A 24,142-nucleotide genomic window follows, 5' to 3' on the forward strand; every position below is an offset into this window, starting at 1 on the left:
TTTTCTCGAAACTTAGTTTGACTTGCTAATTTTTTAAAAAATTACATACCTGTCCATTTAAAAATATTTTAGGTCGGAAAGTATACACACCTCAAATTTTTATCCGAAAAAATAAAATTCATTTCAAAGACCATAATTTTCCCACACTGATTACAATTACTTATAAATGCCAGACTGATAATTTTTATAAAACCATGCATAAAAACTGATAAATACCAAAGGTGTTAAAACCGTTGAAAAAAATCCATCAGAAACAAAATAAGAACCAAATTTTCATCTTTAAAATAATTAAGACCATTTAAAAAATATTACAATATACTTAAAAAGTATTAAAAAAAAAAAAAAAACCCATTTTGAAAGCTAAAAATAATTGTTATATAATTTAACTTAAATATTCCATTTTAAAAACAATTAAAAGTTGTAATAAATAGACGAGATCAGTTGTACAGAAATATAAGTATTATAAAAATATATAAAAAAAATCTTAAAACAAGTTAATAGATATGAGCTTTTGAAGGATATTATTAAAATCTTAATGACGCAAAAAGTCGACCTCGAACATTTCGGAAACGTGTTACCGTGTAAATACCGTGTTGTCGAGTAAAACATTTATACAATCGACGGTCTTATTTACAAAGAAAAATATATTTAATTGGATCTTGGTCTTTATAATCCTATTAATTAAAGAATTAATTACTAATGCAGACCCCATTTAAATAGCTCATTTAATTGAGAATATCGCTTTATAAATCAGTTCTTTGATAGTGAGTGGTTTTGTTCTGAGGCAATCGAGGATTCGCCGGTTGTATGACTGTTTCCTAAAAAAGTTTATTTGCATCCGAGTTATCTTTCAGAACGAAAGAAAGATGAGAAGTATGACTTTTAACATAAAAATAAAACAATTCTTTCATTCGAGAAAAAATAACACAAAAATATCATATCAAATATCATAACCTTACACGTAGGGACCGGAGACCGAGCTCGGATCCGAGTAATTATTTCAGTAGTATCCAAATTTAAATAATCGAGTAATTAACCAACAGTTATAATACCCGCTTTTTTTTAAAAACCGGGTATTACCCGACTGTTTTTAAAACCCGATACTTGATACCCGTAGAAATACCCGAAGAATAAATACCCGAAACAAATCAACTCAATTCATTTATTACATTGAATTACCAATGACAAAAAAAATTGAAGTTTGAATGTTTTCCCTGAAGGAGAGAGAGACTTTATTGTTAAAAATCATACTTTTAAAAAAATTATGAATACTTTTAATATTTTTCTTATGTTACTAACAATTTTGTTTAAAGTAGCCGGAAATTTACTGGAAAAAATAATAAATACGGTAATGATTAATCTTTTTGTTTTCCTTAATTTTCAACTGTTATTACTTTTCAAATATATGTTTGACTCCGGTTTTTATTAATACTTCGTAGAAAGAGGATTTGGAGGGGGTAATAGCCTCTTCCCCCATATTTATTTAAGAGGAGGGTCACTTTCCTCACCCTTCCCCTTCAAATCTCCAACCTTGGCTGTTTTAGTCACTCCCCCTCAAACTGATGTGACCTTCCTACGCTACTGAATAATAATAATTTACATTACTATAATAATAACAAATTACAGATAAGATAAATTAAGTATTCGTGAAGCTAAAAAAGATCCATTTATCTCCAGCAACACCATTAAAAAAAATTTAAAGTTAAATGTAACAGCATGAACAGTTAGAGGACGTTTAGTTGAAGCTAATTTGTTTTCAAGATCACTTAGAAGTGTATCTTTATTGAAAAAAGGACATATAAAAGCCAGAAAAAAGTTATGTCATAATATTCTGCATGAACAAATAAGAAATGGGGCACAGTTTTTGGGACAGATGAATCTAAATTTAACATCTTTGGATCAGATAGTAAGCAGTTTGTCCGCAGACCACCAAACAAAGAGTTTGACCCACATTATACTAAAAAAACACTAAAGTTTGGTGGTGGAGGCGTTATGGTATAGGGATGTTTCTTGTCATCTGGTATTGGCCCTATCTATTTAGCAACAGACACTATGACAGCTGATATTTATACTAATATACTTGAAGAAATAATGCTTCCTTATGCTTAGGATAACATGCCGCTGCTCTGGATATTTCAGCAAGATAACGATCCAAAACATACAGCTTCTATCACAAAGAGATGGTTCCAAGATAATGGTATAAGACAATTGGACTGGCCAGCACAATTGCCAGATTTAAATCCAATAGAAAATTTATGGAAAATTGTAAAGGATGAGGTTGCAAAACAAAAGCCTCGGAACAAAAGGGATCTGTGGGAGGCTGTGAAAATATCATGGTACGCTATTCCACTATCAACATGCCATAAATTGGTCAACAGCATGCCCAAAAGACTAATCGAAGTTAAAAAAAATAAAGGACATGCAACAAAATATTAGGCAATTTTTGTAAATATTATACATTAAGTGATTGATAAACCTTTCTCAGAAAAAAAAAGTTTGTTTTTGTTCTTAATTGTTTTTAATTATTTTTGTTAAACATTTGTTTTATAAACATTGAATTTTCTTGATTTTCTCAAATATACGATCAAATAAACCATTTCTGTATTTATTTTTTTTCCAGTAAATTTCTGCCTACTTTAAACAAAATTGTTAATAACAAAAAAATTGAAAAAAAAAACTCATAATTTTTTTAAAAATATGATTTTTAACAATAAGGTTTATAAAAACATAATTAATATCAGTTAACATCAATTGCCATGAATAAAATCTATTTTTATAAATATTTAGATAGTGTATTTATTAACTTTTCCACCACTGTGTGTGTGTATATATATATGTATATATGTATATGTATACATACATATATATATATACATACATACATACATACATACATACATACATACATATATATATATATATATATATATATATATATATATATATATATATATATATATATATATATATATATATATATATATATATATATATATATATAATACTCCATGTAAGTGGAATTAATACTTGCATGCAGTGGATTTAACACTAACGTGGAATATAAGTTCCACCTACTCCAAATAAGTATTAATTTTTAATTAATTAAAAATTTATACTTACCTGTAGTAGATGGAAGTATTAAATTGAAATAAAAGTGATATTAAAAGAATTGAAATAAATTTAAATTAAAAAAAAAATGCAATAAAAAAAAAGATTAACGAAAATACCCGATCGCGCGAAAATTTTGGTGCGATGATCGGGTAATTTTACTACCCGATTTTCGAGTGCTTGTGCGGGTTATACTTCGGGTAGTTTATATCGGGTAACATCCGACACAAAGGCTACGGGTATTCTGGTCGGGTTTTTGCTCCCTACTTAAACGATAAACTTATTTTAATTTTTTTTTTTTTAACAAACGATTAAAACATTTTTTCGTTAGTTAAAGATGATGAAAATAAGAAAGAAAAGAAACAAAAAGTCTTACACGAGATTTTACGGAGCTACTTTGAGACCTTGTGGCGCTGTTTTGTGAATCATTTCTATAAAGAAAAAAAGAAATGAAAAAACGAAACATTTTAATTGATAAATTTTTATTTAATTAGTACAAAAAATGTGTCACCTAGCAACCACCGCTGTTCCTTTTTGCAAACCGTTTTCTGTCTTCGTCTTAGATACATTTTTTTTTTCTTGCGCCGTTGTTGGTAAAGACTTGTTTTTAGACTGAAGTTTTTGCTGGGTTGAAGAGTTCTTTTCGTTTGGTAAAAAAGCCTCATCATCATTATCATTAGAGCTGACTCTGTTTTTATTGATTTCAGCATTGACAGAAATTTGTTTACTATCCGGCTCTGAAGGTGACTCATAAGTGCTACCAATCAAAGATGTTGTTTTCATGGAGAACTTCTTTTGCAAATTCGAGCGCCCGGACCCAGGACCTATAAAAAGAAAACAACGAAAAATCATCGTTCAATTTCCATTTCAGGGTTAATGGAATTATTCTGTCTTGTAAATTCAGAAAAATATTTTCTTACCAAAAAATAAAGGTGGTTTAAGAATTCTCATCTGCTCAAGTCTATTTACTCCTCTATCTCCATCGTCATACAAAACATGATATTTATTACCCTCAATCTTTGTAACATTACCGGCAAGGAATGCAGAAAGTCCGGACCAATGTGCTATCACACGAGTCCCGATTTTGATTTCGTTCGGATTAGGGTTCATATCATAAACAAGACTCGCTTCATCAGTTCTAAAAGAAAAAAAAATTCAAGAAATAACCAAACAAAACAAACAACAACCAAACAAAACAAACAAAAGTATTGGAATATTAGTATACTCCAATACTTTTGAACAATTATTAAATTTAACTCAAATTTTGAGTCACCTTTCATGAGATATGGTATCGCCATTTTCAAACTTTACATGTACTTTATCAGAAAGTGCAGTCACAACACCTTTGTAATAATCTCCATTGATGGCACGAGCCCAAACGCTTGAACCAACACGAATATAACCTTACATAAAATATGAACAATAAAGACATGTCTAGTGAAGATGATAGACAAATCAAAGGAAAAAGATTACACCTTTGATTCATATCTATCAATCTTTACTTTTATGAAAGTAACTTAATAAGTTTTTGGTAAAGTTTTTGGAGCTAAAACAAATAGCAAACAAAATATACAAGTAAGACCCAGTTTTCTTATATCATATAATTAAAAACCATTATTTAACTATGATACCTTTAACACCTAGACCATTTTTGTAAACCATAAAAATACCAGCTTTTTGAATTAATTCATAGTTTTATTCATAGCTATCAACTCTTACTAGTTACTTGATAAAGATAAAAACATTTTATGGTATAATTTCTATTTCTGTTTTTTAGAAATTTAACTAGTTTAAACAAAACAGATAACAATAGAAACAATTCTCAGAATTAAAATACTAAATTATGTTAAGACCAGGTGTTATTAAACACTCATCTAATAATTTTTAGCTTTACAGTTAACACGTTGATTTCTCTATGCATCAGTTATTTAGAAGCTTTGTGATCTCTAAGAAAAGAAACTCAACTCTTTTAAAGAAACTCTCAACTCTTTTAAAGAAACTCTCAACTCTTTTAAAGAACTCCTAAATTATTTCACTAGAAAAAGTCTCTTTCTCTGAATATTGCAGAAATTTTAAATGTTTAAAGTAAAAAATTGACAAGAACTTTTACAAAATGCTATCATGTAATCATATCTAAAAGTTTAAGTTAAAATACAAATAAACTACCTATTGTTGAACGCTGTGCAAATCTCTCACTTCTTGTTCTGAAAATTAAAATGAGTAGCTTTTAAATATAAAATTTATTCATATAAATTCATTAGTATTATACTTTGTAACAAACATAAATCTGAAAGACAAAACAAAAATAAATCATAAAGCTGAAAAGAAAAGAAAACCTTTTAAATAACATTGACTTTCTGGCATTAGCACTATCATCTTTTGTTGCTTGTGCCAGGGTTCGCCCACTGTAACGAAATCGTGAGCCAAAATTTAGAAGCCCAGTTGCTTTATCAGGAACTGAAGTAGGTGCAGTTAGCCTGGAAATATTTAAACAATAAGCTTTAAGGCTGGAAGTAATGCTTAAACAGCTTCAAAGAAAGTAAATTTATCACTAGTTTTTAAAATAATCAATTCGAACAAAACTTATAGAAAACCAACCTATAAAATGTATGATACTCAATTGCACATTTCCACAGATGCTTACTGGCCTGAGGAGAGGGAAGTTCATAGCGATGTTCTTCAGATTCTGACTAGATAAACAAAAGATTTAAGAAAATTTAAAAGTAGTATAACTTATGTAACAAACCAACAAATCCAATAAACTTTAGTTTCAAATTCTCCTCTTTTTTTTTTGTAGCAAATTTATATTTAATTATCAATAAATTTTATTGTTAAAGTTCTTACCTCAGCTGTGTGAGCACAAAGGAAAAAACGACACTGTTTAAAGGTAATATTTGTAATACTTTGCCTTAAAATAAATGCATATAATTATTTTGATAACAAAAGTACAAACAAAGCGCAACACTAACAGCATCATTTTAGACATAACTATGATTTTCAACAATTCTGATTTCAATAGGGTAGTGGATTTAAATGCCCAATGGAAGCCTTACTTGAATGAATAAAAACATTGATTTAAAAGTTATATATACACAAATAATTAACTACAAAACAAATAAATAGACAATTACCATAAGTAATAACTCAGTTTTTCTTCATTTCTAAATATATATACTCCATTAGGTGTCAAACCAATAGTGTATTCTTTATTGTCTTCACCCTAAAAAAAGAGTTTATAAAAATAATTACAAACATTAACATCAAAATACAAAACTCATTAAACCTGTTTTCATGAAAATATTTCTATAATTACCTATTGTTTTGTAATCAATTTTTTAACTGAGCAAATCTTAAAATACTGTCAATGTGGATTAAAATGGCACATTTTTAGAAAGTTTTGTCTCACAAACAACTTAAAAATATGAAACTCAGTTTAAATATTTTGGGTAGTTTTTTGCATTTTCAATCAAAATCCTATTAATGTTTCAAACTACTACTAAAAACCACCCATTTTGAACAATTATTGCAAATTTAGAGCACCAATTTTAGCTGCTAAATCAACTAAAACTGGCACACAAGGAGGGTAAAACTGGCGCATATTTAAAGTTAAACTTGACATTACAAATGTTATCTTTAAATCTCAATTAAATATATAGCTTAAAGTTTTTTCAGAAACAATTTCTATATTTACAAAAACCAAAAATTTATTTTTAAGCAAGGTAAGTGTTTTCAGTTGAAATTAAAAACTTTAAACAATTACAAACTTATTACGCATTGTAATTAAACTGATGGCTGTTAATTGAGATTAACAAAAATGACCTAAATATTGATAATTTTTTTAACATTCTTGCAGTCTTTATTATTAAGTCTCTTTAAATATGAAAGAAATGTCTGTTTAGTTGTTACTTTTTTCTTTTCTTCTTAATTCCTGAAACCTTTTATCATTTTGAAATGTCCATACTGGTATTCACTCTTTACTGACCTTTATCTGTTGTTTTGGACCTATAATTTTGTCATTTTCACAAACAAACAGAAATATTAATATTAATCTGTGTTGAAAAACATTGTGTGGCTGCAGGGTTTGTCAAGTTAAATTTAGTCAACTCTGGTGACCATAGAAAGTCACCAGCCAATTCTGAATGTACAGACAGTATATCTTAGTTAAAGAATAAGGTGCAAACAAAACACATTACAATGTCTTTGTGTCAAAGAAAATCAAGTAAAAAGTTAGTTTTACCCATATCACAAATATGTTGTACATAAAAACTAAATACCACTGTAAGGCTACTAATACTCTTTGAATTAATGAAAAGTTTGTATACCTGGTTTGGAAATTGATACCTGCATATCAATTTTCAAACCAGGCATAAAAATAGAACATAAGTGATGATAGTAACTCTAACAATAATACTAACAATAAAAGTTGCTTTTGGAAACAAATTTCAAACAAATATAAAGTGGGAAAATTATGATGCACCAGTTTTACCCGCAAAAAAATGATGAGCTATTTTGACTCAACATAACAGCTTTTATATACTATCCATAAAACTTTGCTGTTTATATTTTATATCTCAACAACTTGCTTACCATACCTTTACAACATGCTTATCCATTCCATAGTATTCTAGATTGTTTGCAATTGTCAAGTAATTAATCTCACATTGAGATGGATTCATTCCACTAAAATTTTGATCCAAAAGTAAAATTATCAACAAAATCCAAGATTTTAAAACATAAATATTATGCACTTATACATATTTAGAATTTAAAATACTGAGTTAGTTTCAAGGTATCATTTTAAAGTTTAATAAAGGCCAAAGAAACACTCTTTTCAAATAAACATCAAAACAAATACCATAACAGCTTATGTTTTTTCTCTATAGCTTTTTCTAATTCATTGCTCTATAAGAAAAGGTTTTACTTAATTATTTAATGTTAATTTGGTAAACTACACATTATTTAAAATATGAAATCAAAATTTAAAAATTTGATAAACTATACAAACATTTTTTAAACAGATTTAGTTCTCATTGAAATTCTTTCAAGGATAATGTGAGAATTAGACCTGTTTAAAATTTCAAAAAAACATTGAATAAGAAAATACAAACTTGGTCAGGAACTAGACGAAATTCTGAAACATAATTTCCACAATGAATAGAACTATCATAATCACCAACTTCAGCTGAAATTTAAGTTGCAACATTTTTAAAATTTGGTAAACAATTAAATTTTGGCAATATGATTTTATTGATATTTAAGTAAATTCAATTAACTAATTCAATTTACACTGAAAATCCAATGAGTACATTTAAATCATAAAGCCAAAGGTTTGGCATAGTTTTGATGATAGTTGCTGAATCCACAGGGCAACCATTCAAAATTAGTAATAAAAAATCAAATTTGTTAAAACTCCTATTTTAGAAAGAGATTCTTCAAACTTCATACTTTAGCAATACCTGTAACACATTCTGCAACCACTGTTTTCCAAAAAATCTGTCAACTGGTATGCAAATGTGTTCCTGTCAAACTTTATGTATTAAACACGTTTGAAATAAATATAGCTTGCTTAAATTTCTAACTAATGCATTCTTTAGTGGATTTCTTTACCAAAGTCTCTATTCTATAGTTATAAACATTTCTGAATATATTTTCAACTTCTTATCACCAGGTAATTAGTTGCACTATAAAACATCATTGGTTGATGTTCCTAAATCAATTTTGCTGTGGTGACAATAGTATTTTGTTCTGGAAAGATCAAACAAATAAGGCTTTATAAGATGTGGCTTCATCTATCTCTTATTTCAATAAAACTTGGTCTTTAGCTTCTAATAAGCATCATTTGATTGAAATGTAGTTTAAAAACTTTCAAAAAGGAAGCAATAAACTTAAAAAAATTAATCTTGGCAAAATTTTACATAAATGCATAAAAGACTCAAGGAGATTTATGGAATTTCAGATTTGTCAACATCCACACAACATTGTAACAGTAATAATAATGATAACAATAGCAAATAGTTTTAGTTAAAACTGCTTTAAATATTATAAAATGATATAATTCATAATTTAGTATATATAAAAAGAAAACATTGAGAAATGTTTACTTATTTGGTTGAATTTCAACAATAAATACCAGCTTAAGAAAGAAAAACTTATAACATTATAGTCTTTACAATATATATTTGTACTAACAAAATATATTTGTACTAACATTGCACAGCTAATGCTCCCAATTCAACTGCTTGCTTAAGCGTAGGCTTCAACCTGGAATGTTAATTATTGTCAAAAGTGATTTGCCACAATTAATAACTTTACAAAGAGAATGCTACAACTAAAAAAGAAGCCAACCAAAGTTACATTTAAGTTTGAAAATTCACTAAAATTACTTTAGCATTAACAATCCACCCATTTGTTAAGTTTTAGTTTTAAAAATTAATTGTTACAAGTTCTATGATGAAATTTTTTCAAAAAGGTGATTACTTTAGTAATATTGTAAATCAATTATTTAATGCATCTAATCTGATACAGCATTAACTTTATTACTTTTTACTTTTATTATTACTCTGACTAACATGGATGTAACCTGGATATAACTAATGTGGATGTAACTTATATGGGTGTAAAACAAGGTTATACAAAATTATCAACTCTAAAAATTGCCATCTGTTTTTCTCTTAAACTTTAAGTAATCAATCATTGTTGTGTTAGGTGAGGAAAGAAGATGGGAATTACCAATTACACTAAGGTTTGGAGAGGAGGAATTACCAATGACATTTAAATGCACTGCAGAAGAAAAATCCTGGCTAACACCCAATTATATTTAACTAGCTTTGACAAAAATTAACTAGAAGATAAAATAGCTTTTTAAAAAACAGTATAACTTGGCTATAACTTCTGGTAGACTTTGTAATAAATTTCACCCAATTATAGAATGATTGGACAAACATAATAACTTTAGAAGACTTGACACAAAACTGACAAAGATGAAATAGTAGAGATATTAGGAACAAAAAAAAAACTTTAAAGTTGCCAAGTAGACAAAAAGCTCACTAATGTTTGTCTTACTTTCCTTGACGTACGTCTTGCTTTATTTGTAAAAAGAAGTGATATCTAAATACAAAAGATTACAAAAGAAAATTACTAAAATGTAAAATATAAGATCTTCTTTCATATAAGATCTTCAAGAAAATTAACAAAAATGTAAGGCAATAGGGCTTTAAAAAAATTAGTTTCAGTGTGTTAAAATAATCTTTGCTTCATTTCTAATAAATGGAACTTCATTTTTTCTTGACAAGTTGTCAAGAAAAATTCCACATGGTACTAACTTGAATTATTATACTTAAAACAATAAGTTTATGGAATTCATGGAAGTAAATCTTCATAGACAATCAGATTTTAAAAAAATATATTCAGTTTAGATGTTGTGCAGTCTTTTAACAGGTAGCAGAAGATTATTATGACATCTAGAGTTGGTCTCTACCAGCCTTAGTGATATGTTGACACTTATTCAAAGGCCTGTACAGGTGAATTAACTTATTTTTATTCTGTAAATAACCTGGTCAATTCTTCATTTAGCTTGTGAGGCTCCAAGGCATAAAACTTAACTCTGAAGTGAAGTGTATAGGGTGGTCCAACTGAAAGAAAAAGTATTTCATGAAAAAAAATGTATATAGTAAAGACACTATATTTTTTATGCATACCATATATAAGCATCTTACTACAATAACTTAACCTAATTATATAAAGTAAAGAGTAACTCTTTAAGTGAACCTCAGCAAAAAGTGATTATTTAATCAAGAAAATTTTATAAGGAGAATTACAAAACATACTTTGAACTTGTCTTTTCACTTTCTTCACAGGATTCACCCAGTGCTTTAAAAAAAAAATTTCATTTAAGTAAGGAGAGAGAACACATTTGTATCAATTTTTTTTTTTTTTAGGATTTTTTTTACACAATTTATATAAAGATTTAGTCATTACATCAGATATTTCATGACTACAAAAGTTTGTATGGCCATTAGTGGTTCTTGTAATTTCAAGAACAGTATAATATCAATTATTTTACTTCGGTATTTGTATTTAGCTTGGGTAGTGATTAAAGTTAGTTTATGAAAAAACACCTGAAATAAACACATAAGTAACTATAAATGATAAAGAGGTGACTTTTCCTCTTTTTTTTTCATAACAAGAAAAAAATTGCTCTACAGCTGATATGTGATTTCGAACTTGTTAATTTAAAAACATGCATATAAGGAAATATATTTCAGAGTTTTAAATTGAATTCATTGTTATCTGTTATTGAAATAATTTCATTGTTTAAGTGAAATAACTTTATTGTTTTATTGTATAAGTTAAAAATTTTTGAGATTTTGAGAAGATAAAAATAAATGGCTCAAAAAGTAGAAAATGAAACAACAAAATAGGAGATAATTGGTATGAAAGATGACTCTAGGTCAGAGAATTGATTGGTCTTCGGAGAAGTAGTAGTAAATAACTTTCAGTAATGAAAGTAATTTTAAAATAATAAAAGTTTGCAACAATTTTGTAGAATCAAAATACAAAAGAAACAGGTTGCTTTTTTTCCAATAATCAATAAACACAATATAAAATATTAAATTCTCAAGCATGGATTACTAACACCATTTCGCCAGATTAAATATCAATTTGCTTGAAGATGAAATCATTATAAAATTATGTTTTAAATTTCAAGTAAATAATCATTTAATCTTAGTAAGTAAAAAGTAAAGTATTCAAAACATGTGTACCTCTTGTGGCATTTAGCAGCAATAAAACTGTTTTATTGCTGCAGAATACCACAAGGCTTTTTCTCCTTTAATAATATTTGTAAAAGTGTTAAAACAGCATACTGGCACTTGCTTAGTATCCATAAATTGCAATCCAAAGTAATCTTTTTCAACTAAATCTAGATGTAAATATACTCTGCGCAGCAATTCATCTCCCAGAGCATCTTTCTAAATATAAAAGTAATTTTAAAAAAATAACTTACAAATTGAATACTTTCTGAAAGAAGCAAATGTCTAACATTTGATATGTAATTAATTTACTAATTTTATACTTATAAATTATTTCTTTATTCCTAAATACATTGAAACTTCAATAAATCATCTGCTGATGAATGATAACATCAATCTTTTTAAACAAATTTATTCTTAGCAAATATGAAACCATATTGAGTAAGTTATTTCTAATATAGAAAAATTTAGAATTAACATAATATATATATATATATATATATATATATATATATATATATATATATATATATATATATATATATATATATATATATAATACTATAAGCATTACAAAAGTATTATTCAATTCAATCTTTCTGGCTCAATTAAAAAGCTTATCAAACTTTCCTATTTCATTAATTCTCCAATGGTTAAGAAAGTATAAACCTATATAAATATAAAAATTTACTTGTAAATTAATAGATACATCATTTCCATCTAAAAGCACAATTTTACAAGCAAGTAATTTTCTTCCATCAACTGTGTCTGCTCCTGCCCTGCTTGACTTTCGTTTAAAAGTATTTCTTAAGCTTTTTCTTAAACTTTCAAACACCATGATTACTAATAATTAAATACCTAAATTGTAAATTGTAACAAAAGAAATTGCTCTTAAAAATGATTCCAATGTTGAAACAAAAAACATAAATTGCCTTATACATATATAATAATAATAATAATAATAATAATAATAATAATAATAATAATAATAATAATAATAATAATAATAATAATAATTAATAATAATAATTAATAATAATAATAATAATAATATTTCAAATATATATTTCAAATGTCTTTTTTAATATTTATCAAAGAATATAAACAAATTTCAATAACCAACTAATTCAAAACTGTTTTGATAACAAGAATATTTTTTCTTTACTGACTGAACAAATATTGATTTAAGATAATAAAAGATTCCACACAGAATTCTTTAGCAATAATCTTATTACTATAATCATACTTTTAAAGTATTATAATAACGGACAAACATAATTTAAAAAACAGAATTAGAAGGCTTAATTTTAGATGATGAATAATTTTTTAACTAATATTATAAATAGCTTAACAAACAAGATACAGCAGTTTGACAAACAAAAAATGCATGGATTTCAAAAACCAATATGCAGTATGAATACAAAACTACAAAAAAATTTTAGCTTGTTTTTCTTCCACAAACCTTTTATTGTTATATTTAAGATTCAAACAATAGTAGTTAACTTTCTAACAGGACATAAAATATAATTACAATTATGACTCTTTAAAGTATCAAAAATTATATTTCTTTAACTAAATCGGTAATAACACTATGAAAAAGGTTAAAAGATTGTTTGCATATAGCTGTACAATTAAAGTTTTAGAAAAAAAATCAAAGTAGGTTTTATATAACATATAAAACCTACTTTGATTTTTTATGTTTTACATGCATATACATGCACAATATTGACATGTTTTAAATGTAAAACTATATTCTAAATGTTTCTTATGCACAAAAAAAAAAAAAAAAAAAAAAAAAAAAATCTATTAGCTTGAAATGTACTAATTTTGTAAGTATTCAGAACCAGATTTGGAGTGTTTTAGGCCATTTAAGTGGTGCTACTATACTCAGACATGTGAAGGGTTGGTGTGAGCTTAGCTTACTACACTTTATTGCCTTGCAAAAAAAAACAGCTATAATACTGAATGAAGACAGCAACTTAAATTATTCTAATATTACATTATTATTAGTTCTTACCCAGGACAGGACTTCATAAGCTAATAATTTATATACAAAAAACAAATACTTAGATAACAAAAGACTCAATTAAAAAAAAAAACAAAAAAAAAACGTATTACAAATTTTTTTCTTTAGCAAGATCAAAGAAATCTTCTAGGATTTTATTGTAAGATCTGGTCTCAACTGGTATAGTTACTGTATCATTTTCAAATCCAACTTCTAGATTCCATGGTAAGGTTTCATCTTTTGTACAAACCACCTTTACATTTGGGTTATGATATTTAACTAGAGGAATTATCTCATATAAAAATAAGCTTGCTCCATTTTTACCTTTTCCACACATTGGGTCATTGATAAAAATAGAGCGAATGTTACTTTTCAGCTTAACACGACTCTCTCTAAGATTTTGCAAAGATTTTTGTATAATCAAACCTCGATGCTCTGTTATAAAACTTGGTTTTTCTAGCATTTTAGAGCAGTGTTCAATACTATCAGGCTGAACTATTGGGTAAATTGCCTGTGATGAGTTCTTTCTGTGATTTGTAATTAGTATTACATTTAGTAAATGATTCTTTGGAAGTTTTACCTTTCCTCCAATAGCAGCTAACGTTAGCATTGTTTTATTTAATTCTAAAGCCAAGAAAAACTTCTTACAACTATTTTATTGTTTTACTAGATGGTAATATTTTATAACTTTGTAACTATAACTTTATTTCAATTAGATTGTCCCGGAAAAAATTTGTTCAATTAAAATGTGCACTTTTCAAAGGAAATAAACTAAATAAAAGTTATATTTACAGTTTTAAAAATGTTGGTTTCACTTTCAAAATATGACACATTTCATATTATGAAAATGGTATAAAAAATTCCAGAAATTAATTAAACAATTCATATATATTTTTTAAATATAATAGTACCGTTATCAAAAATCACATTATAATAAACACATACACACATAGGTACAAGCACTTTAAATATAGTTAGCAATACTTACAGACAGTAAAGCTTAAAATTTCTTTAGTGTTACATTAACCCAACATAAAATTTATTTCTGATAAAATGATTTGTGAATACTTAGAAGATAGTTTGCGCCTAAGCTATTGTTATATCAATTTATACTTGTTCTGCTTACATAATCGAAATAAAAAATGTTTACCAAATAAAGAAAAAATAATGTATCAAAAGTTCCAACCATTTCTTATTTAATAATAAAGATTACATCATAAAACTTAACTTGTTAAATCACGCTGAAATTACATGTGGGTACGTCCATTGTAGTAGGAATAAATTGTCTGGCGAGAAAGAGGAATTGGGGGAGGGGGGCGATTGTCCTAAATAAAGAATTATGGCCACATGATCAATTAAAGAGTACGCGTTCTAATCAGTTCTAAGAATTTTTTAATCAGGAAATAGAAGGCGACAAATTTTTGCAACTTAAACACATTCTTGATATAAATAGCATTTCTTGGTGTCTATCAGACTAAGAGAAATCATTATAATTTTTTTTATGAATTTATTTTATAAGATCAGAATATTGTTGAGATAAACTTCGGTCAAAAAGACAGACATTCTTTCTGAATTTACTACTTAAGAAATTATCAAAATAAAACTTAAGAAATCTTGGCAACTTAGTGTCAATCCGGATAAAGTAAGCATCAGCGTTTGGTTTTTTATTTACTAACGAATAAAGTACAAGTTCTATACCTATCTTTTAATATATATGGAATTTTTCTGAAGTTTAATAAAATAGAAATTTTTATAGGTTTAAAACATAAAATGTTTTTGGTGAAGAAAACAAAACGCCAATGCTTAGTATGAAGCTTGTTAGAGAAAGGTTTAGCAATTAAGTTTGGCTGTACTTTCCAATATAGACTATGACGTTTATGTATATTTTTGTATGCATATATTTTACGTTTGGGCACGTATAACACTATACTAACATTTTCATACTCTTCTAAAAATACACTTGATGCAAATTTCTGCTAACGTCGGAAGATTTTATAACAAATTACACAAAAATGTTTTAAAACTAGTTTTGTTTCTTCACAATAGCTTTCAATTACTATTTTATTAATTAAAATATGGTTAAAAATAATGGCTGAAATTTCGTATTGGTTCTTGCAAAACGCACGCTGTGAAATTCTCCGCAATTTCCCGATGACCTCTTATCACGTCGAGAATATTTTAAACGTATTGTTTGGCTTTAAATATAATTGTGATCCTTAAAAACACGCTTTTTTATATTTTTGACCATCAAACTTCAAACAATTATTAACAAGTTTACTTCACAAACAAACTTTCGAAAAAATATGATCTCTATTAGTTGCAATACTATTTGCAGTTTCAATTTCCTATGATAACATTTATCGTTTACGACCAGGGGGCCTGTTTTGTAAAAATATAGATATATATTTATAAGCAAAAGTAGATATTCAAAAATAAAATATAGATGTATAAATAAAAGGAAAAATCCAGTGCAAAATATAATCCTCCGTCAGATTTGTAGCCGATATCTTGATGGAGCATTTAAAAATTTCTTCATGTAATAAATTTATCTATGAAATGATTTTTTCTTTAGTAGAAATAATTTGATGATTCACCAACTTTATGACATTATTCCTATAAATATGACAAAAAAAGAAAAAGAAAAACTAATATTATTGAGTAATATAAAATGTTTTTGTCTGAAGTATTTTTAACTATAGCAATTTTTTTTTTTTTCTTTTTTTTTTCTACTTTTTTACGTGCAGTTGGAATTAACTTCCTTCTCTTAGGATTCGTTTTAAGATGTTGACATTTTAGGAAGCTTTTTAATCAGTTTGTTAGGCAAGAATTTAAAACGTGTTTATCAATATCAATTGATAAACACGTTTTAAATTCTTGAACTGATGATGAATTGATTCGACTTCTAATTCACCACAAATCTTAATGTTATTGCGTCTATAAAGCTAAATTTTTTTAAAAATGTTTATCTTTATCTCTTTTCTTTTTTTAAAAGTCAAGTTGAGGGAAGTAAAATGACTGAATATTTTATACATATTTTAGGATTAATTAATGTAGTTATTGCCATAGTATCATTCCTCAGGTGGATTTGTTCATCTAGATTAAAAATAAAGCATGAAGATCTGACAATGTTTGTTTTGACATCATTTTTTTTTATTTGATTTTTTTTCAGAATGGACGCTGCTATTTTTTTTTAATACTCTTTCTGCTATCAATATGATATACAACCGACGAGCTTCTAACATATTCTGAGTTTCTCAGCCATCTGGCACGTTATACAATTGCTGTTGTGTAGATGCCTCTTCAAAAATAAAGACAGGGATCACGTTTTCTTCCTTTTGTTAACATTACTAATTGTGCAGTAACATTTATGAATTATTTTTTTGGGTTGAACACTTTCTATTTCCATTAGTTTGACAAAGTAAAAACTTCTATTTTAATTTTTTACGAGCCGTTTGCAACAAACTCTGCACATGAAATTCAAACTTTTATTGTGTAGTTTCAACTAAAAATAAAAATATTTAATATTAGACCTATTTTGAGAATAAAAATCTGTAAACAACGTTAGCAGCCTGAGTTGTATATTACTAAACTTAAGTTTAAAAAAAAAACCTCCAAATTTTACGTTTTCATTTTATCTTACTCTGTCCTCAAAATTCTCATTCTGCTCTTTCAATATGCTTCTTCTTCAGTTGTTTCGCGCGCAATCAAATTTTTACAGATATGTAAACCTTGCTTATAACAGGAGCCCTAACTTAAGTTTTTTCAGAAGATATCTAATTATGAAATTATTAAAAGAAGTTAGTAAGGCATCCATCGATAAAACCAAATTTTTAAAAATGTTTACATCACTTTCGATTTCTGTTTCCAGAGCATTGCACGCTGAAAAAAAGTTTATGGAGCCCCATAACCCTTACTTGTCAAGCGGAGATGGTATGTTAAAAGAAAGTATAAGACTTTAGGGGAAAAATTCTTAATGTGAATACAGGGAATTTTTGTTTAGTGACTTAGAGATTTAAAGTAAATTGGGGTAAGCGTAAACAAAAAAAAAAAAAAAAGGTGAACAGTTCAGCAATTTTGTTTCTTTTGCATATATTTAAAGTTAAAAAAAAAAACTTTTAAAATGGTGTGGCATCGTGTTGTAGAGAATTTTCCGCTCTAAATTGTGTAAAAACTATTATAAAAAGTTTAAGGTTCCAGAAAAAAGTTATGTGCAAAAAAAAAAAAGGGGAAATGTTTATCGGGGGAAAAGATTAGCGTGCCTAAAATGATTTATAATTAATTTATGATTAATTAAACCATTAATAAATAAATTAGATTTAGGGTTAAACCAACTTGGTTGTCAGATGATCCGAGATCTTTTAAAGAGGATCTTCTTTTACGTAAAAAATAACAAAGCCCCTTAACTTTTTCGTCTAAATTAAAAAAACTAAAATCAATCTTGCGTGCATAATTCTGAGATGATGTCATCAATTTAAAAATGACTTAAATATACTCTTTTGTGACTGAATAAATGTTCTATTGTTTCTCAGATCTTTTAAACCAACGAAGATTACTTCAAATGCATTACATATTGTTTTTATTCATTAAACAGCACTTTTCTAATATCAATTAAATTCCTACGGCGACTTACGGACTTAGATATTGATAGGATACTCTCGATCATTACTCTTTTGCCGATTGATTTTTCGTGTACCGAATTAAGATTTTTTTTTCTTAAATTTCTTCTAATACATCTTCAGATGCACCCTTTGTGTAACGATATGTGGGAGATGGTTTTACAAAAAACCTTTTTCCAAAAAACCTGACTTCACCCATTAAAAAATGAATAATTAACCCACTTATCAAGAGAGTTGTTGCCATAAGTAAAATAAAGTACGAAGGACCCAGTGACCAAGGGTCTTTGTTATATATCAGCGTGTAGAGTACTGCAGCTGTTGCGCCAAGTAGACCTGGTAAGCAAACACCAAAAAACATACAATTCTAGCTGATGATCTAAGTTTTATAAACGCAATAAATACTTTTGAAATAATAAGTAAGTGAAAAAAACGAGTCAGTTAGGAAAAAAAGTCTATATTACGTCATTTACTTGATACGAATTCCAGTGCCGTAACTGCAATAACAAATTTTGGTATTCGCGACGTTGAAGCACCTAATGATGGAAGTAAGCTAGAGGCTCCGCAAACAGCTGCTGAAATTATTAAAGAAAGAAGGAGTTCCTGGAACTCTAAAAACAAAATTTTTCTTATACAGACAAATAATCGCCTACATATTTCGCAATACAAAGAAAATCTAAAAGATTTAATCAAAACGTCACAAAACTAACAAATTCCTCGTAAATCCAGCCTCAAAAACTTTTTTTTATCACTTTGTATTTATATAACAAGCGCTGATGTATGTATTATTGTTGAAGTTGCTCAGAATACACAGGTGTAATTACCTATAACATCCTCCACAAAATTCCACGGTCTACACACACTTGCGTGCGTCCTGTTATTGACGCATTCATGTAGAATGCCTTGTGAAACATGCAATAGGGAATAATTGTCACTTTTAGAGAAAACATTTTTCGTTCTCCACGAATCAAGCGCAAGTGTAAACCCAAATAAAACGGATCCGGTTGCTGTGAATGTGGAAGCTAAAGCCAAAAGCAAAAACACGCGCAGTTTTGAATCCATATAAACACTAAATATAAAAATATAAATAATTTAAATTCCGGAGGAAAGTTCTGCACGGTTTATAAACAAGAAAAAAATTTATAAAACACAAATTTTGCTACTATATCCATCAAAAAAAAATTCATAAGTTTTGTTCCCATACTCCTGTGCAACTTAAGTGATTTTCTTTTTTTAATCTGCTTAAATGTAAATAAAATGTTCATTGCGTTTCCTAAGATTTGTTTTTTTCGAATATTAGTAAGAGTTTTAAAGTTTCTGAGAGAAAAATGCGTATTAAGAAGATTTTTATTTCTAAAAGTTCTTTTCTAGAAATTCACTCAAGAAAATTAGTTGAAAAATCGAACAGACACAATACGAGTGGATTCAAATCTGAAGGTAAGCAAATTTGAATCCACGTAAATTGCGCTTATGCGTTTGCTGTTAACCATTATGGTTAGTGTTCCATCAAGCTTGAAGAAAAACTAAAAGTCTACCAAAACTCTAATACTCGTCATCTTATCAAAATTTTTTTTCTACCAATATTCATACACAAATCAGCATGGTTTTCAGTCTTAACAATTAATTTTTAAGTAGGACGTCTGATTGGAATCTCATGAACACCTGATAATATGCGAGTGAATTTAAGAAACGCTTAACGAACAAATTAGTAAAATAAGTGATAAACACTTTTAATAAAAAGGCGGCCTCGTGTAAAATTGAATTCTAAAACATGTTACAAGTTCGATTGTAAAAATTTGGAGCTTGACAAAAAAATCACTGGATTGACCTCGACAACTGTTTTTACTTTCACCTTGATACTTCTTCTTTCAATCGACAAGTTTTCATTCAACAAACATGAGCAATTATTTGGAGTTTAAAATCCTTAATCGTTTCCGTAAAATCCTATCCTTAATCGTTTTGGATTTCAGTTGCTTGAGACAAAGGCTACAAGTTCTGTTGTAACCCAAATTCGATCAAGTTTTGTTTAGTTGCAAAAAAAGGAATTGCCCTGCTTGTGTCAAACTATACGTAGGGCAAAATCATCTTAGAGGAGTTTGAATCTGCGAGAAATGGACCTTGTTATTTTGAGCGTGGGAAATAGTTTGTTATCTTAGACAGAAAAAAAAGTGAAACACAATAGCTTATAACTTTTTTTACTGCTATTTATTTTAACTTTTTAGAGGAATATTTTGAAATGTCTTTGTGTATAAAAAACATGTGTGTATAAAAAATTTGAATGTAAAAAGCAAAATAAAAAAATAAAAAATTGGAAATGCACAATTAAATAATTAGTAAATTTTTACATTTTTAAAAATTTTGTAATTAAATAATACAATGGAAGGGAAATGTTTTAATTTTAAGCAAAAAAAAAACAAACATGACAGTGACTGGTATTGACGAAGTGGTTTTTGAATTATGGAATTTAAATTGATTTTATTGAAAAAATGGCGAATAAAAGCGTTTTTAAAGGCTTTTTATTTTTCTCAAGTGAAATTAGAGTACCTTGTGTTTGTCGAAAAACAAAATGGATTCCAACTTTCTTCATTTTAGACGACGATCTTTCATTATCACCAATAAAAGTTAAAATAAACACACACACACACAAAAAGGGGGAGCGAGGAATTTTACTGGTGTCTCTGCCAACCAATAACATCAATAACAGAAAAAAATAAAATCAATAGCAGAAACAAAGTCAATAAAAGTAACTTAAAAAAAAAACAGTCTCATTAAACGCTTAGAAATACTATTTAATTCAAATATGCCATTTTAACATCGGTCGCTACTAAAACTAAGTTAAAAAAAGTTCGTTTATTTTACGCAATTTAAAATAAAGTTCTTCTTTACATCATCTAAAAAATAAAAAATAAAGATCAACTCTTCACAACCGTGTAACGCAAATATAAATAAACTAAAATTACAAGATGACAACATTATGATCTGTTTATCGGACGGATAGGTGCACACTATACTCTTAACGCTTTACTTCAGCATTTTATCAATAAGCTCGCATTATGAGCTTTGTGTACCTTTATTATGATGCTAAAAATCGATCATTCAAACAGTTTAAGAATTAAGGTAGTTTAGCAACAAGGTATTAACTTACCATATTAATTAACGGAAGTTTTGTTTCGAACTGCTGCTATTTTATGTCGCAATTCTTAAAATACCGGGGGAAGGTTGCAACCGTTATATTACTTTTGTTGCAAGCGTTGCAACAAAAGTAATATAATCAATGTGAAGTATCGCAAATCTTCTTCTGGAATCATTACTTTGTTGTTATAAGTATAAAAGTCATTTTAAATTCGATTTATTACAAATGGCTGACATAAAAGTTCGTACTGAGTGATATAGAAGTACGTACATTCGTTATCAACGGAAAGTCAAAACGCTAATGCTTAGTAAGAGTCCAAGCTATTAATTAGCTTTACGTTGTGATTTAAATTGTGTAGTAATATTTTTGCTCGCTATTTTTGGAGGGAAGACAAAATTTCTCTATAAAGTAATGGTAGGAGGAGAGTCTTGAAAGGGACATTTCTTGGTAAAAACATGGTGGGATAGTCAAAACATTTCTGGATAATTTGTCTATTCTTTTAGAGCTTAGTTTATGTTGCAACATTTTGTTTATTTTTTTATTTTATAAGTCAATTTTATTTATTAGATTTTAAGTCGGTTTTCAAATATTCACAACTTAGTCTCTATATAAACACGAGCTTTTTTTCAAATATATAGAATAACTTTATTTCTATGCCAATTTCTTTATTCTTTTTCCTAATCTAATACTTAAGTTAAATATTACGGTATTAGAATAAGAAAAAGTTGATGCTTAAAAGTTATAAATTAATGCTAAGCGAGTTATCTTAATGTTAGCGATGCTTTGCGAGGTATTTAAGTCAAAGGTTGCATTGATCAAGGACGTTCTAATAGACGGACGTTCAACGCATTATTTCAAAAAAAAGATATGGGTGTTACGGAATTGTTTAGATAACAATTATAAAACTATAGTTGATAATTGGCAAACGTCGGAGTATTTTTATTTGATTCGACGTCAGAAAAAATGGTCTCGGCTATCCAATAAAAATATCTTAAAATATATTTCTAAGCAGCGACACATAAATGATTATGACAGAAAACTTCAATATTAATCAAGAAGATTATTCTTTTTGGCTTGAAAATATTGATAACGAAATAAAAATAGTTGTAGAGGATTTTATTGAGCTAGATCTTGAAGTGTCAGCGGACTTGTTGTCAGAGGATTTCGAAATAGAGCTCATACCACCAGCAATTTTTACTGAGAAGTCGATTGCAGTAAAAGAAACAAAAAAGCTGAAAAAAAAAACAGCAGAACGGGTTAATAACTAAATTTACCTGCCCGAGATGTCACAATAAGCATCTTAGAGAATCGAGTTTTAAAAAGCATGAAAAGAAATGTGGCTAGTTAAAGGTAATAGGTGATTGACTTTCGTTACTCTTTACCCTGGATTCCATTATACACAAGTTAGTACGGTAGATGGTACAAAAAATCACAACAGACTTCTGAACATATTATTGAACAATCTTTATGTCTAATAACTTTAAAGTTTTCAACTGTATTGCCTTCTTTCGTTTCAATTATTCCGACATCCTCATTTGATGTACATCGGAAATTTTTGAAATCAGAAAATTTATTTCTGATTAGAAAAAAAGATTGTGGAAGTCATTATTACATTTACAGATGTTTATGCATGAAATGTTAGAGAAAATAATATTAGCAGATTGAAGATTTAGTTGATATTGGCACTTCACGATTTAAAACAATTAGTCTCCAAATGCCATTTGATTGGTGATAACTTCTAATTTTAAGTATTACAAGATAATTTTTGTTATTGGGTTGGGGAATATATTCGTAGCGTTTTTGTATTTTATTTTATTTTACAACGATTTGTTTCTGTTTGACAAAGTGTAAATATTCATTCGATAGAGCTCTTTCTGCTCTACAAAACTGTCCTAATCGTCTTTTGGAATAATTTAATTTTTTGTTACTTTTAAGGCTTAAAAATGGAATATCCAGGAGGTAAAAAACAACAATTTTGACACCTAATTTTCTTCGCTTTTCATTGAGGCCAAAAGGCTGCTGAAGCAATCCGGGACATTTGCAACGTATACGGAGACGGTGTCATAGGTGATTCCACTGCACGAAAATGGTTTGCAAAGTTTAAAAATGGCGATTTTGACGTCGACGACACACCTCACAGCGGGAGACCTTCTGACTTCGACGAAGAGCATCTCAAAGCACTTTTAAAGGAGGACGGTCACCAAACAAGTCGTGAATTGGCCGAAAAAATGAACTGTGATCATAAAACGATTCTCAACCATCTTTATTCAATGGGATTTGCTGAAAAATTGGGAGCCTGGGTACCTCACGAGTTGAGCGAAGTAAACAAAGAAAATCGCCTTCAAATTGCTTCTCAACATCTCGCCCGCCATCGAGCAACACGTGGTCATAAACAGCGCTTTTTGTATCGAATCGTCACGGGAGATGAGAAATGGTGTCTATACATTAACATGAAGCAAAGGAAGGAATGGGTGGCACCAGGAGATACGCCAAAGCCCAGAGTCAAGCGTGACCTTCATCCAAAGAAGATCAT

At 28.0% G+C, this 24,142-nt stretch overlaps 3 protein-coding genes across 5 annotated transcripts; all 3 read right to left on the reverse strand.

The window, feature by feature from the left end:
* Positions 1 to 96: 96 nt before the first annotated feature.
* LOC145190265 (band 4.1-like protein 5) lies at positions 97 to 12,753 on the reverse strand. Of its 2 annotated transcripts, none has more exons than XM_090090222.1 (19): positions 12,550 to 12,753; positions 11,973 to 12,077; positions 10,935 to 10,977; positions 10,661 to 10,739; positions 10,171 to 10,215; positions 9,317 to 9,369; positions 8,217 to 8,290; positions 7,964 to 8,010; positions 7,701 to 7,788; positions 6,240 to 6,328; positions 5,953 to 6,016; positions 5,707 to 5,798; positions 5,445 to 5,585; positions 5,275 to 5,312; positions 4,382 to 4,511; positions 4,029 to 4,246; positions 3,620 to 3,932; positions 3,485 to 3,539; positions 97 to 818 (listed from the first exon to the last, which is right to left on the reverse strand). In XM_090090222.1, the coding sequence occupies exons 1-19, from the start codon at positions 12,694 to 12,696 to the stop codon at positions 744 to 746; spliced, it is 1,896 nt and encodes a 631-aa protein (XP_089946348.1). In that variant the 5' UTR covers positions 12,697 to 12,753; the 3' UTR covers positions 97 to 743. The 2 variants fall into 2 exon arrangements, with proteins under 2 accessions (XP_089946348.1, XP_089946349.1); XM_090090223.1 differs by having other exon boundaries at positions 10,156 to 10,215; positions 12,550 to 12,722.
* Positions 12,754 to 13,683: 930 nt separating this feature from the next.
* LOC145190517 (uncharacterized) lies at positions 13,684 to 14,828 on the reverse strand. The gene has a single exon (XM_090090225.1). The coding sequence runs from the start codon at positions 14,471 to 14,473 to the stop codon at positions 13,973 to 13,975; it is 501 nt and encodes a 166-aa protein (XP_089946351.1). The 5' UTR covers positions 14,474 to 14,828; the 3' UTR covers positions 13,684 to 13,972.
* A 3,429-nt stretch (positions 14,829 to 18,257) lies between these two features.
* Positions 18,258 to 21,487, reverse strand: LOC149887130 (uncharacterized). Of its 2 annotated transcripts, none has more exons than XM_090091749.1 (4): positions 21,021 to 21,487; positions 19,301 to 19,545; positions 18,950 to 19,087; positions 18,258 to 18,812 (listed from the first exon to the last, which is right to left on the reverse strand). In XM_090091749.1, the coding sequence occupies exons 2-4, from the start codon at positions 19,536 to 19,538 to the stop codon at positions 18,577 to 18,579; spliced, it is 612 nt and encodes a 203-aa protein (XP_089947875.1). In that variant the 5' UTR covers positions 19,539 to 19,545; positions 21,021 to 21,487; the 3' UTR covers positions 18,258 to 18,576. The 2 variants fall into 2 exon arrangements, with proteins under 2 accessions (XP_089947875.1, XP_089947876.1); XM_090091750.1 differs by having other exon boundaries at positions 18,950 to 19,051; positions 21,021 to 21,158.
* Between the last annotated feature and the right edge of the window lie 2,655 nt (positions 21,488 to 24,142).

The sequence above is a fragment of the Hydra viridissima genome, unplaced genomic scaffold (genome assembly GCF_058129835.1).
Source record: "Hydra viridissima isolate aposymbiotic clone 2 unplaced genomic scaffold, HvirCarnegie_v1 scaffold_6, whole genome shotgun sequence".
Taxonomy (NCBI): Eukaryota; Metazoa; Cnidaria; class Hydrozoa; order Anthoathecata; family Hydridae; genus Hydra; species Hydra viridissima.